Source organism: Bos indicus, chromosome 2 (genome assembly GCF_029378745.1).
Source record: "Bos indicus isolate NIAB-ARS_2022 breed Sahiwal x Tharparkar chromosome 2, NIAB-ARS_B.indTharparkar_mat_pri_1.0, whole genome shotgun sequence".
Classification (NCBI taxonomy): domain Eukaryota; kingdom Metazoa; phylum Chordata; class Mammalia; order Artiodactyla; family Bovidae; genus Bos; species Bos indicus.
In genome coordinates, this window is record NC_091761.1 from 299112 (window position 1) to 313893 (window position 14782).

The window sequence follows — 14782 nt, forward strand, 5'->3', positions numbered from 1 at the left end:
TTGCCTGCCAACTGGTATGGCTCTTAGCTCCTGGAAGCCTCTGGTTCTATATCTCTGAGCCAGTTGTGCCTCAGATCCTTCTCACACTTGGAATTCCTCTGAACTCTTTGTCTTCCACACATCTTTTCTGCCTACAGCTGACTAAATTTCTCTCCTTTTAAGGGCTCACCTGAACAATCCAAGACAATATTCCTGTTTTAAAGTCCATAACCTTAATTACATCTGCAAAGTCCCATTTTCCCTGCAGTTTAACATATTCTATAAGTTCCGGGGTTTAGGGTATCAACACCTTGGGGAAAATTCATATAATCTCTCATCTCTACAATTCTCTGTGGCTTCATGAATTTCTCCATGAAGCAAAGAACATGAGCACCAACAGCCTCTAAGCATCAATGTCTATTATATTAATACAAATACCACAGAGACCAGGCAGATAATGCCGATGAATGAGATGGGCTGGTGAGAAAGTAGTGAGTGCAGGCTATGAGGAAACTAGAGCAGAGGATGATAAACTGTGGCCAGATGCAAGCTCAGCTTACTGACCAGTTTCAGTAAATAAACTTGTATTTTCTATGTCTCTTTTTAGTCTATAATGACAGAGATGATATGACAACCAACACAGACTGCATGGTTTACAAAGCTGCAAATATTTACTATGTACCCATTTACAGAAAACATTTGCCAACCCATGAATTAGAAGCTGCATACATACCCCATTTGAAGGCCACCCCAGAGTCCCAGCCAATGGTTGTGGTGGAGAAATGTTCACCCAGTGTTCCAAATCTTTCTCTTTCTTCAAGAGAAGCTTGAGCTCAAGATTTTTATATGAAATTTTCTAATATGTATGTCAACTAATTTTTAAAAGTTTCCAAAATCCTAGGAAGGCTAATGAGAAAACATCTGCTGGTCTCATTGGCTTTTCCAAAGTTTGTGGCTTTTGTTTTATGTAGTTTCAGCCATAAGAGAGAAATGGAATTTAGTCTCAATATCTGAGGAGAGAACTGTGTCGTGAGCTCTCTTTGCACCAATCAACTATGACAAGGGGTGTAAATACAATTATTGATTGACTCAATTTGGTTAATTCAGAATCTTCTGCTTTGGCCCAGAGATAGATTTTTTTATAGGCCTTAAGCATGAGAAAGTTCACAACTCCAAACAAACCACCAATAAATAATTTCAAAATAAATATTAAAGTCAATCCTTAAAATAAATGTAAGGAATTTCAACATGATATTTTCTTCTCTGTAATAACTACTTTGAATTTATTAAAAACTATTTTTTCAAGAAGCAATTCCCCCCACTCTGACTTTTTATTGTTTTTATCCTGGTTTTCATGCCAGGTTATCCTGCATTTCCTCTATAAAAGAACAATGATTTAATTTATTAATTCTCTGAGAAGAAGAGAAAGGAAAACACCACCCAGGAGCCACACTGTAAGAAAACAAATGACCCCTGAGCTGGCAAATTTCTGCCTGCTCTTCATCTTACATCTGGGAAGGGCTGACTAAAACATTTAATTGTAACTAGCAAGTATGATTTATTTGAAGAAAAGAAAGTCAGACAATTCAGATTAGTTGATGCCTTGGAAATGAAATTTTATTGAATAAGGCTCTCATATTTGGTAAAAGAATTAAATTTATAAATTAAAAAATTGATACTTAGTATACATATCAATGGAGAAGGCAATGGCAACTCACTCCAGTACTCTTGCCTGGAAAAGCCCATGGATGGAGGAGCCTGGTAGGCTTCAGTCCATGGGGTCATGAAGAGTCAGACATGACTGAGTGACTTCCCTTTCAATTTTCACTTTCATGCATTGGAGAAGGAAATGGCAACCCACTCCAGTGTTCTTGCCTGAAGAATCCCAGGGATGACAGAGCCTGGTGGGCTGCCGTCTATGGGGTCGCACAGAGTTGGACACGACTGAAGTGACTTAGCAGCATACATATCAAAACACGTGATGCCAAATTTTACTTTTTAATTAGACAAGATCAAAGCACACAAGATGCATTAATTAATTAATTATATAACATTAATTATTAAATTATGAAAGAAATAGCCAGTGAGTGCCTGTGATATATCTGTTCTGCTATAGGTACTGGAGATATAGCACTGAGTAAATAAATAAATAGGCAAGCTCTCCTGGAGCTGACATGAAAGTGGGGAAAGACAGTAAACATGTATTAAATAATACGGCAGGTGGTGAAGAAAATGGAAACTGGTCAGTATATTATTATAGGCTAATTTCTGTCTTCTCAAAATTGATATGTTGATGTCTTAATCCCTAGTACCTTAGAAGGTGACTATATTTAAAGACAGAGTGTTAAGAGACATAATTATTGTTGAATAATGTTGAATAAAGTCTGTTTCCCAAGGTTCCAAGTTAGGAAATGAGTACATCAGGATGTATATTGTCACCCTGCTTGTTTAAATTATATCAAGTGTATCATATGAAATGTCATGTGAATGAAGCACAAGATGGAATCAAGATTGCCAAGAAAAATAACAATAACCTCAGACATGCAGATGACACCACCCTTATGGCAGAAAGCAAAGAGAAACTAAGGAGCCTCTTGATGAATGTGAAAAAGGAGAGTGAAAAAGCTGCCTTAAAACTCAGCATTCAAAAAACAAAGATCATGCATCCAGTCCCATCACTTCATGGCAAATAGATGGGGAAACAATGGAAATAGCGACAGACTTTATTTTCTTAGTCTCCAAAATCATGGCAGATGCTGACTGAAGCCATGAAATTAAGACTTGCTCCTTGGAAGAAAAGCTATGACAACCGAGACAGCATATTAAAAAGCAGAGACATTACTTTGCAGACAAAGGCCCAGCTAGTCAAAGCTATGGTATTTCCAGCAATCATGTGAGAGTTGGACCATAAAGAAGTTTGAGCACTGAAGAACTGATACTTCTGAACTGTGGTGTTGGAGGACTCTTGAGAGTTCCTTGGACTGCAAGGAGATCAAACCAGTCAAGCCTAAAGGAAATCAATCCTGAATATTCATTGGAAGGACTGATGCCAAAGGTGAAGCTCTAATACTTTGGCCACCTGATGTGAAGAGCTGACTCATTATAAAAGACCCTTATGCTGGGCAAAATTGAAGGCAGGAGGAGAAGGGGATGACATAGGATTAGATGGTTGGATCGCATCACCAACTCAATGGACATGAGTTTGAGCAAGCTCTGGGAGATAGTAAGGGAAAGGGAAGCCTGGTGTGCTGCAATCCATAGGGTTGCAAAGAGTAGGACATGACTGAGTGACTAGACAACAATGACAAGATCTGTAGGATGGGCTCTAATCCAATATGTCTATTTTAAAATGCCTATACATTTTATTTTCTTTAAGGGGAATTATTCATTTTGGGCACAACACCCAATAGTTCATAATAGGTTGGAAACACAGCAACTGCTAATTTAGCATAAACAATGTAACTGCTAGAGCTTGTTTGTGTTAAATAGAGGTAGTTATGTTGATGAAAGTGAAAGTGGAGAGTGAAAAAGTTGGCTTAAAGCTCAACATTCAGAAAACAAAGATCATGGCATCCGGTCCCACCACTTCATCGGAAATAGATGGGGAAACAGTGGAAACAGTGTCAGACTTTATTTTTCTGGGCTCCAAAATCACTGCAGATGGTGACTGCAGCCATGAAATTAAAAGACACTTACTCCTTGGAAGGAAAGTTATGACCAACCTAGATAGCATATTCAAAAGCAGAGACATTACTTTGCCAACAAAGGTTCGTCTAGTCAAGGCTATGGTTTTTCCTGTGGTCATGTACAGATGTGAGAGTTGGACTGTGAAGAAAGCTGAGTGCCGAAGAATTGATGCTTTTGAACTGTGGTGTTGGAGAAGACTCTTGAGAGTCCCTTGGACTTCAAGGAGATCCAACCAGTCCATTCTGAAGGAGATCAGCCCTGGGATTTCTTTGGAAGGAATGATACTAAAGCTGAAATTCCAGTACTTTGGCCACCTCATGCGAAGAGTTGACTCATTGGAAAAGACTCTGATGCTGGGAGGGGTTGGGGGCAGGAGGAGAAGGGGACGCCAGAGGATGAGATGGCTGGATGTCATCACTGACTCGATGGATGTGTGTCTGAGTGAACTCCGGGAGTTGGTGATGGACAGGGAGGCCTGGTGTGCTGCGATTCATAGGGTTGCAAAGAGTCAGACAGGACTGACCAACTGATCTGATCTGATCTGATCTGATGAAGCCTATGGAGCCTCAGAGAAGTGAAATTTATCAGTGACAAGACAGCATTCCTAATATATTTGCATAGATAGAACAAGTAACTTGTTTTCCACATGCTTCATATACTTAAAATCTACTTAAGCTGTGTTTTTAAACTGTCAGTCTTTTGGTTTAAAAGCCTAACTACATCTCAAAAAATGATATTCAAGCATTGTTTTAAAATTACAGCTGCTCAATGTCAGTGAAATGGCAGCCCACTCCAGTATTCTTGCCTAGAGAATCCTGTGGACAGAGGAACCTGTTGGGCTGCCATCTTTGGGGTCGCACAGTCAGACACGACTGAAGCGACTTAGCAGCAGCAGCAATGTCAGTGATATGATAGATTGATATATTCAGATTCAGACATGATCATGGTACCATTACCTGAGTTAGAGTAGTTGTGCCAAATTGATAGATTTAAGAAGCATTGATATGGTGCTTATTGTCTACCTGAAACTCTTAAGCAACTTGTTTAATCATCATAACTAGCTCATGAAGTAGGTAATATTGTGTCAGGAAGAAAGCTGAGGCACATAAGAAAGCTGAGATAAGAAAAGTCACCAAGGCAAAGGCAGGGTATGGAGGGAGGCAGATGAGCTTTAGTATTTGTGCCAAATCATTACAATCTGTTGCCTCACCTAAAAGTTCAGACAATATCTCATATTTGTGATGCATGCTGTGGGTCTGAGCTTTCTATATGCTTTACATACATTCAGTTGTTTTATGGTATTGAGCCACCACTAGGAATCAAAAGGTCTGGATTCCAGTTTCAATTTTGGTGAAGGACAAAGAGTGTGATTCAGGGAACCTGGCTGTACTTTTCTGGGATTCAAGCTAATGAATTGGTTAAATTAGATGATTTATCTCCAAAGTCTCTTCTAATTCTAAAGTTTTAGAATTTGTAGACTGTCTTAAAAGTCATGAAATGAATATATATTTTTTAGTTTTCAAGTTTTTTAAACTGAATACTCAGTCTATATATTTCATCTTCTACACTCTCATTCTTGAAAAAATTTTTATTTAAAATTTATTTACTTATTTTAAGTGAAACAAAGATGATATTTTTAATGATAAAAGGTAAAGAATCTGCCTGCAGTGTCAAAGACCTGGATTTGATCCCTGGGTTGGGAAGATACCTTGGAGAAGGGAAAGGCTACCCACTCCAGTATTCTAGTCTAGAGAATTCCATGGACTATACAGTCCATGGGTTTGAAAAGAGTCGGACATGACTGCATGACTTTCATTTCATTCACAGAGAAAATAGACATGATAAACCATTAGACACCTTAACAACAAGGAAACAAAGACACATAAAAGAAAAATCAGAAGAAATATAAAGGAAAAGAAAAAAATATATAACCATAGTGAGACATATTAACATTTCTCTAAGAACATTTTGTTAAGTGCAGAAAAAATAAGAATAGGAGCCTCTTGAATGTTGTTATTAATAATTTAAATATAATAGATTTATATTTAGCTAATTTATATTAAAATCCTACACAAATATATTTAAAATTTTGTATCTCATACCTTGTTATTAAATGTCCATAGGACATTTAGAAAAACTGGCAAAAAGATAAACATTACTAAATTTCAAAAAGTAGAATTCTTTTTTGTGTGTGATTCAGTTATACATATACATATGTTATTTTTGAACTTATTTTTCATTTTAGGTTATTGCAAGATATTGACTATAGTTCCCTGTGCTATACAGTAACCCTTTGTTGCTTGTTGCATATCTATTTTTTTTAATTAGAAATGTAGCATTCTATTCATAAGTCAAACAAAAAACACTTTTATATTCTCATTTATACAAGTTTTGAATTTAACAAATAGATGCAGATATCTTAGATTCAGATGCTATTATAAAGATATAAAGCCATTTTGCCAAAGAAAAGGAAATAAAAAAGCAAACCAACAGAAAAAATAATAATAATAATAATAATTTTACCTTTAATATAACAGGAACTTTTTATTTGGGGAATACTAGTACACATTATTGCTCCCCTAGGATCTAAATGTATACTTTCAGCTCCCAAACAGCATTTATTTACCCAATAGAAATGCAAAGCTAATTATAATTAATACTGTTAATTTTAGTTCTGCCTTGAATAATTACACTTCACAGAACTATCTTTTTTCCTCTTATTGCAATTATGAAATTATGATTTGTTTGATATGAGAAAATTATGACAGAAGACTTAGGAGTAAATATAAAAAGAAAGTTTGATGACTTAAAAAATATCATTAAGTTTTCAAAAATAGTGAAACTCAAAGAAGCTCAAAGTCTTTTCAGTGATACTTATCTATATACATCTTATATGGTGCCAAAGCAGTGAGGGAAATATATTTTAATTTCTGTAAGCAAAGACAGTTTCAGTAAGTATTTCCATATAATACTTCTGTTTATTTAAGCAAATACTCTTAGACTGAACCTCATCCCAAGCGATAATCTCTCAGGCTATTTAGAGACTATGTTCTCAGGAATATGGCAAAGGCAGGCTAAAAAAGGTAAGATCTCCAGCTCTAAGACAAAGACATGGAAACATGATGCTTCTGTTAATGATCATAATGACTAATTCCCTATTCTTTAGCCTCATTTTACATCTCAGTTCATCATGATCTAATGATTCAGATAATTTTTTTATTTTACAGATAACACCAGGGACAACACCCAAGTTCCTACTGCACCTCAACTCTCCTCTAGAATGAAGCACATTAAACAAGAGATGGCCAAAAATCACCTTCAATTTGTGCGATTTGAAGCAACAGACCTCCATGGTGTGTCCAGGTCTAAGAGTATCCCTGCACAATTTTTCCAAGTGAGTTTTGCAAGTAGTTATGTCATTTCATTCAATTCATTTGCAAGAGAATGGTCCTTATTACTCTTTCTAATTTTATTGTACTCTAAACAGCAATTCAAACTGAAAACCTTGTTTGATAGGAGAAAACTATGACAGAAGACTTAGAAGCAAATATAAAAAGAAAGTTTGATGACTTAATAAATATTATTAAGTTTTCAAAAGTAGTGATGTTAAGAAATACTGCATTTTCAGATATTTGAGACGAGTTGTTTTTTTGTTTTTAGTTTATGTCATGTGTTTATTTTAATAACTGATTACTGTGTTATTAAAACATTTCTTAGGAAGGGACATCAGTCAGTATTATACAAAAGTATCAAAATTAAGCATCCCCAAAGGTTATTATTTAAATACTACTTTCAATATTAAATTGTAATTTTCTAATTTGCTTTACACTGAGTAAAACTGGAATTTTTCAAAACATTTTTTAAAGAGTTCCAAATAAGTCAAACATGTATCTTAAAAAAATTATTTAGATCTGCCTACACATATACACATGAAATTTATATATACAGGTCTTTGAGTAGGTTGAAAAATTAAACAGTCATTGAATAGTGCTTGACTTATCAACTTTATTACTGGTAAAGGTAGATTCAGATCATACAAGTCAAATGGCATTTGAAAATGTGTAGAGTTGGTGGAAAGTGAAGGAGGCAGTGACTCAATACCAAATGCAGAAGAGTCACATCTTCTAGTACCAGCTGCTTCTCAGTAGCCATGCTTTTTGGGATTTAGAGGTAATATAAAAACCAAATTGGTTTGCAAAATTAACCTCACCATGTTCACTGAAATCATGGGAACTGAACTTTATAGTCAGCTTTTTCTCTACCCATTAATGTAAATTTCAACACATGAAACTTTATTGATATTCCTACCACACAATTTCTAGAAAAAATTTTATGTGTCTATTCAACTTCATACTTCATTATTTCCCAGTTGTGTGATATGTAGAAAAGTTAAATAAGAACTAAATACATTGAATCCAACAGGTATTTGACCAGAAAATGCGTTAGCAATCATTTAGTCTAACACTTGTTTCACAGATATGGAGGCTGAGGCATGTATATAGTACCATGACCTGCCTAACTTCACACAAGCAATTAATGACAAAGTTAGGACTAGAAATAGATTTGGTGATACTCAAGTTATGCTGACTTGAAGGCTACAACATTCTGGAAACTATAACTTAGGTGCACATTCATGGGCAAGGTTTTTGGAACTCTGTGCCTATGAGGTAGTTTGCTTATTAGTAAAGGTGAGTGAGGAGAGAAGCGCCATAGTCAGCAACCCTGGCTCCTCTGTCCCATGTGTCCTGTGTGTGATCACAGTCAGCTCTCTGAGGACTGCAGACGGTCTACTGACTCTTTTTGGAGGATTACAATAGAATAAGTTGAAATAAAGCCTTATCTGCAGTATTAGCAACTATGCCATGTGATAAAAAGTGATTTTAAAAAGTACTTTTGGTTATGATCATTTCAAATAATTCCTTTAGATTTCACCTTTTTCATTTGCTATAAAGACATTTTCTTTATTGCTATAGCTTTTATTTATGAGTGCTGTTTGCATGAGCATATAAAGTTTCCAAAGGCTAAAGCCTAAAGCTATTGACTTGTTTATAAATTACCTTTGAGAATATTATTTTAAACTATTTAAAATGTATCTGTAATAAGCTAGTTTCAACTAACAGATGAAGCTTTTTTTTTTTTTTTCTCATTAGTAATGATCTCCCACTCCCACTTCCCATCCCCTGACTTTTTTGTTTGGTTTCAAGTCTCAAAAGTTGATTGCTCTGTCCTTTAACTTATTTAGGAAAAAGTGATTCATGGTGTTTACATGCCCCGAGGTTATCTTGAATTGATACCAAATCCTAAGGACAATGAAGTGGATCACATTAGAGCAACGTGTTTTAATAGTGACATAGTCCTGATGCCAGAGCTATCAACCTTCAGAGTTCTGCCGTGGGCCAAGAGAACAGCCAGGGTGATCTGTGACACATTCACCGTGACCGGGGAGCCTCTTCTGACCTCCCCAAGGCACATCGCCAAAAGGCAGCTGAGCCAGCTGCAGGATGCTGGCTTCTCCCTGCTCTCTGCTTTCATCTATGATTTTTGCATTTTTGGTGTACCTGAAATTATCAATTCAAAAACCATATCTCTTCCTGCTTCAGCACTGCTAAATAATCATGACCAGCTGTTCATCCAGGAACTCGTGGATGGTTTGTATCACACTGGGGCCAATGTTGAGAGCTTTTCCTCCTCTACCAGGCCTGGCCAGATGGAAATCTGTTTTCTGCCTGAGTTTGGCATCAGTTCAGCTGATAATGCATTTACCCTCAGAATGGCTGTCAAAGAAGTGGCAAGGAAGTATAATTATATCACCAGCTTTTTCATCGAGACTGGATTCTGTAACTCAGGAATTTTGTCTCATAGTCTCTGGGATGTCGATGAGAAGAAAAACATGTTCTGTAGCAATTCTGGAATTGAGCAGCTCACGATTCCTGGGAAAAAATGGTTGGCAGGCCTCTTGAAGCACTCTGCTGCCCTCAGCTGCTTGATGGCCCCTGCTGTTAGCTGCAGGAAGCGCTACTCTAAGGAGAGTAAAGACCTGAAAGACAGTGTGCCGACAACGTGGGGGTACAATGATAACAGCTGTGCTTTTAACATTAAGTGTCACGGTGAGAAAGGCACTAGAATAGAAAATAAACTGGGCTCAGCCACAGCAAATCCTTACCTGGTGTTGGCCGCCACTGTTGCTGCAGGCTTGGATGGACTTTACAGCGATGATGGTGTTTTGTCTGGTCCAGAGAACAGCACAGACCTTCATCAGTCCAAACCTTCTGAGATCCCTTTGAAACTGGAACATGCCCTCATGGCACTAGAGGAAGATCAATGTCTGAGACAGGCTCTAGGAGAAACTTTTATTCGGTATTTTGTTGCCATGAAAAAATATGAGTTGGAAAATGAAGAAACAGATGCTGAGAGAAATAAATTCTTAGAATATTTTATTTAGAGTGGAACCCTTAACTATTTCTGTAGCAGTGTGAGTTTTTTTTAAGTTGCTGATTTGCCAGAAAGAAAAGATGGAGTTTTCTAATAACAATAAGACTACAAATGCTTTCTCTCTTTTTTGTTCCATGAAATATTTGAAGATGACATGAGGCCACTGGGAGGATTCTAATAGAAACAAACAATAAAGTTGTGGTGCAACAGTGATGTGCAAACCCAACAAATCTTGTCACTCGGTGATCATTGCCTCAGTGTATGTTGGTTGACCTAGACACAAATATTCAGGGCTTTTTTTGGGGGGTGGGGGGTGGGGGGGCAGGCAACAAATATATTTACACAATAAAAAATACTTAAGAGTTAGAAAACAAAATTTAAATGACTAAAAATACAATGAAGTAATTTTCAATTATACACATAGATTGTGACTGCCAGGGAAACAAAGATATTTGCTAATATAATCTCACTCATATTGAGGATCTATTTTTCAAACATCACTGTAATGTTTCCAAATGATTTAATTAAGGTTTTCAAAAATATGTGATGATAACAAATTAGCAGAAGTTTTCACATATGTCCCATATCTTTCTACCCTGCATCACCAGCTCCTGAAAGTCTAAGAATGTTCAAGGCTGTAATGTCCACAAAAAATGGATTTTGAGCTGGGAACAATGAGATCAAACATTTAAAAGCAGTAAAAATCTTTCTTTAAGCCATATCTTATATAGAAACCTAATGCATAGAATACAGATGAAATGGAGAGATGGACTGGGGTAGGTGGGCTCTGCCTGGTTTGTACCACTCTTTGGAAATTCCAAAGATACCTCTAGTGCTTTGTAAAGCACAAGAACAGCTGCCTTGGTAACCAGGGCACTGTTTCCAGCTAAAATTGCCTTTAAATTACTGATTCTCCTACTGTCATAGGCTGGTATCTTCCCAGACAATATTAAATGTTCTAAACATTTGTTTGAATGAGATAATATTGTAACTATCACTAAAGTTTAGCTCCTTTGGGAAGGAAATTAAATATCAACCTACTAACAAACAAAACCCTATTCCACTGCTTAGAATCAAATAGGAAATTTTATGTTCAATTAAAACTATGATCTCATTTTAGTCAGCAAACACACAGTCAGAGGGTTAGAATATGACTCAGATCTTCCTAATTGAAATCCATGAAAATGAAAAGTGTGAAAGTGTTAGTCACTCAGTTGTGTCTGATTCTTTGCCACCCAATGGACTGTAGTGAAACCAGGCTCTTCTGTCCATGGAATTCTCTAGGCAAGATTACCTTCCTTACCCAGGTGTCTAACCATGGTCTTCCATGTTGCGGGCAGATTCTTTACCATCTGTACCACCAGGGAAGCCTCAACCCTTGAAAGTGTCAACTAAAAAATTAGTAGAGGGTTATTTTATTTGGTTGTAATGTTAAGGACTCCAAGCCCAGGAGGCAGTATCTCAGTAGCCCTGAGAAAACTGCTCCAAGGAGGCAGGAGAGGGAGTCAGAATATATACAAATTTGCAACAAAGGGGGCAGGTAGTCTGCATATCAAAGATTATTGTTAAGTAAACAAGTAAGGAAAAACAGGTATCCAGTTAGGGAATTTAGGATTCTTCTATGTATGGGAAGATGCAAGTCTCTGGGCTCACTGAATTTACTCCTTTCATGTGTGCTTCGGCCATCTAGGCCAAATACTGTCTCTTGATTACTTACAGCCCCAATTTCTTGTTCTCCTTGTTCACTCTACAGGGCGGCAGGTGTGGCAGCTGGCTGTTTCTTGCATCCCCTCAAGCTCCTCAGCAAAAAGTGAGGCGGGTGGTAGCATCTGCTGGGTTGCAGGAATTATGTTCCCTTTTGAGGGCTCTCATTCACATTGGAAGCCCCAAATCACTGGTGACTGACATTTCTTGCCCATCGATATAGCAGGAAATATTTCATTTCACAATACTCAGTAACTTGAATAGGAAAGTCAGTTAGTCTTCTAATTGCTCTCCCTCTTTCCTGTGAGCAGGAAAAGTGTGTTTGGATACACAAAAATAAGATATTTTTAGAAGATTAAGAGGAAGAGAGAAAGCTAGTGTAGAGTAGGTGGAGAAGGAAAGGAAAATGCAAGGATGCTCCAGAGAATGAAACCCCACACATTTTGGGTGGGGTAGGGGAGGAGCTTTCTGGTTGTCTCCCTGTCTTTAATTTCCTCTCTGTTCTCAGTAATGACATACAAAGGTGTCTGCTTGGAACACACTATAAAAAATTAAAATGACACTTCTGGAGTTTCATTGTGACTATGTGCAGTCATGTTATTAGGATCAGGCCAAAGAAATATAACTTGAAATGTCATAGAAAGCTCTACAAAACTCCTTCAAGGACAGATTCTCTGTTCCCTGTCCTTTCCCCATGCTTCTGCCCTTATCTTCCTGTTGGCTCCCTTGCAAAGCAAGGAGAGCAATGCCTTTGAGAATGGAGCCACACACAGGGGTAGTAACAGGATGGAAAGGAGCAGAGGATGCATGGTTTGCCAACTTTCAGATTTTTATTTCTATCTCCTCCTGGACAAAATTCATCTTTCTCGCTTGTGTGGGTATGTGTAAGTGTGTTGGGGGGACATTTGAGGGGTTCAAGGATGAAACAATAAAGGTAAAAGGACTAGTGAAAGACCACTTCTTCGATCTTTCTACTACTAGAGAGGAGAATCTGAACTAGAAGATTTATACATGCAAACAAATTGTATTGTCATTCACCCTAAAAGAGTTGTATAGACCTATAAAATAAAGATCATTTTCCACCCCCAGTTCTACAAGGATCAAGTTTTTAGCACTGCAGTCATTGACTGATGTGCGTGCATGCATGTTTAATTGCTAAGTCATGTCAGACTCTTTGTGATCCCATGAGCTGTAGCTCACCAGACTGCTCTGTCCACGATATTTTCCAAGCAAGAATTCTAGAATGGGCTTCCATTTCCTCCTCCAGGGGATCTTCCCAATCCAAGGATGGAACCTCCATCTCCTGAGCCTCCTGCTTGATTCTTTACACCTGAGCCACCTAGGAAGCCCCCACTGACCAATGGTGCGCCCCAAAAGGAATTCAGGATGAAAAGCAGGATGAAGCACTCCATGCCTTGGAAAACAGGCCCTTAGATAGTTAGATGCATATCTGAGGAAGAATTTTAATAAACCAATATTCTCGCATCTTCCCATGCATGCTGCTGCTGCCAAGTGGCTTCAGTCATGTCCGACTCTGTGCAACCCCATGGACTGCAGCCTACCAGGCTTCTCCGTCCATGGGATTCTCCAGGCAAGAACACTGGAGTGGGTTGCCATTTCCTTCTCCAATGCATGAGAAAAAGCATTAAAATCATTAACTGAACTACCTGTTCATTGTGGTAATGAACTAGGTAATCTTTTACTTAATTGTATGCTTGATTGTCTGCACCTATTCTCTAGTCAAAAATCATGTATATTATGTATATACCTCTTTGGAGCAGTTCCTCACAGCTCTCTAAGAGGTTGTGTGGCAGGCTATAGGACTCAGTAAGACGCTAATATTAGAATTTATTTATTTATTATGTTTTTATCTGTTTTATTTATTTAATTTTTTTTTACTTTACAATATTGTATTGGTTTTTCCATACACTGACATGAATCTGCCATGGATGTACATGTGTTCCCCATCCTGAACCCCTCCCCAACACCTCCCTCCCCATCCCATTCCTCTGGGTCATCCCAGTGCACCAGCCCCAAGCATCCTGTATGATGCATCGAACCTGGACTGGCGATTCATTTCACATATGATAATTTACATGTTTCAATGCCATTCTCCCATGTAATCCCGCCCTTGCCCTCTCCCACAGAGTCCAAAAGACTATACATCAGTCTCTCTTTTGCTGTCTCGTATACAGGGTTATTGTTACCATCTTTCTAAATTCCATATATATGTGTTCGGATCAGAGCAGATTAGATCAGTCACTCAGTCGTGTCCGACTCTTTGTGACCCCATGAATCGCAGCATGCCAGGCCTCCCTGTCCATCACCAACTCCTGGAGTTCACTGAGACTCACGTCCATCGAGTCAGTGATGCCATCCAGCCATCTCATCCTTTGTCATCCCCTTCTCCTCTTGCCCCCAATCCTTCCCAGCATCTGAGTCTTTTCCAATGAGTCAACTCTACACATGAGATGGCCAAAGTACTGGAGTTCCAGCTTTAGCATCATTCCTTCCAAAGAAATCCCAGGGCTGATCTCCTTCAGAATGGACTGCAGTCCTTGCAGTCCAAGGGACTCTCAAGAATCTTCTCCAACACCACAATTCAAAAGCATCAATTCTTCGGCACTCAGCCTTCTTCACTGTCCAACTCTCACATCCATACATGACCCCTGGAAAAACCATACCCTTGACTAGACGAACCTTTGTTGGCAAAGTACTGTCTCTGCTTTTGAATACGCTATCTAGGTTGGTCATAACTTTCCTTCCAAGGAGTAAGAGTCTTTTAATCTCATGGCTGCAGTCACCATCTGCAGTGATTTTGGAGCCCAGAAAAATAAAGTCTGACACTGTTTCCACTGTTTCCCCATCTATTTTCCATAAAGTGATGGGACCAGATGCCATGATCTTCATTTTCTGAATGCTGAGCTTTAAGCCAACTTTTTCGCTCTCCACTTTCACTTTCATCAAGAGGCTTTTTAGT

The 14782-nt window shown here is 38.1% G+C and overlaps 1 protein-coding gene across 1 annotated transcript in view; it reads left to right on the forward strand.

The window, feature by feature from the left end:
- LGSN (lengsin, lens protein with glutamine synthetase domain) overlaps positions 1 to 10108 on the forward strand; it is a 67717-nt gene extending 57609 nt beyond the window's left edge. The window contains exons 5-6 of the mRNA XM_070801196.1: positions 6894 to 7060; positions 8909 to 10108. Of these exons, the coding sequence (XP_070657297.1) occupies positions 6894 to 7060; positions 8909 to 10108 (1367 nt within the window). The remainder of the gene's footprint in view (positions 1 to 6893; positions 7061 to 8908) is intronic.
- The last annotated feature ends 4674 nt before the right edge of the window (positions 10109 to 14782 follow it).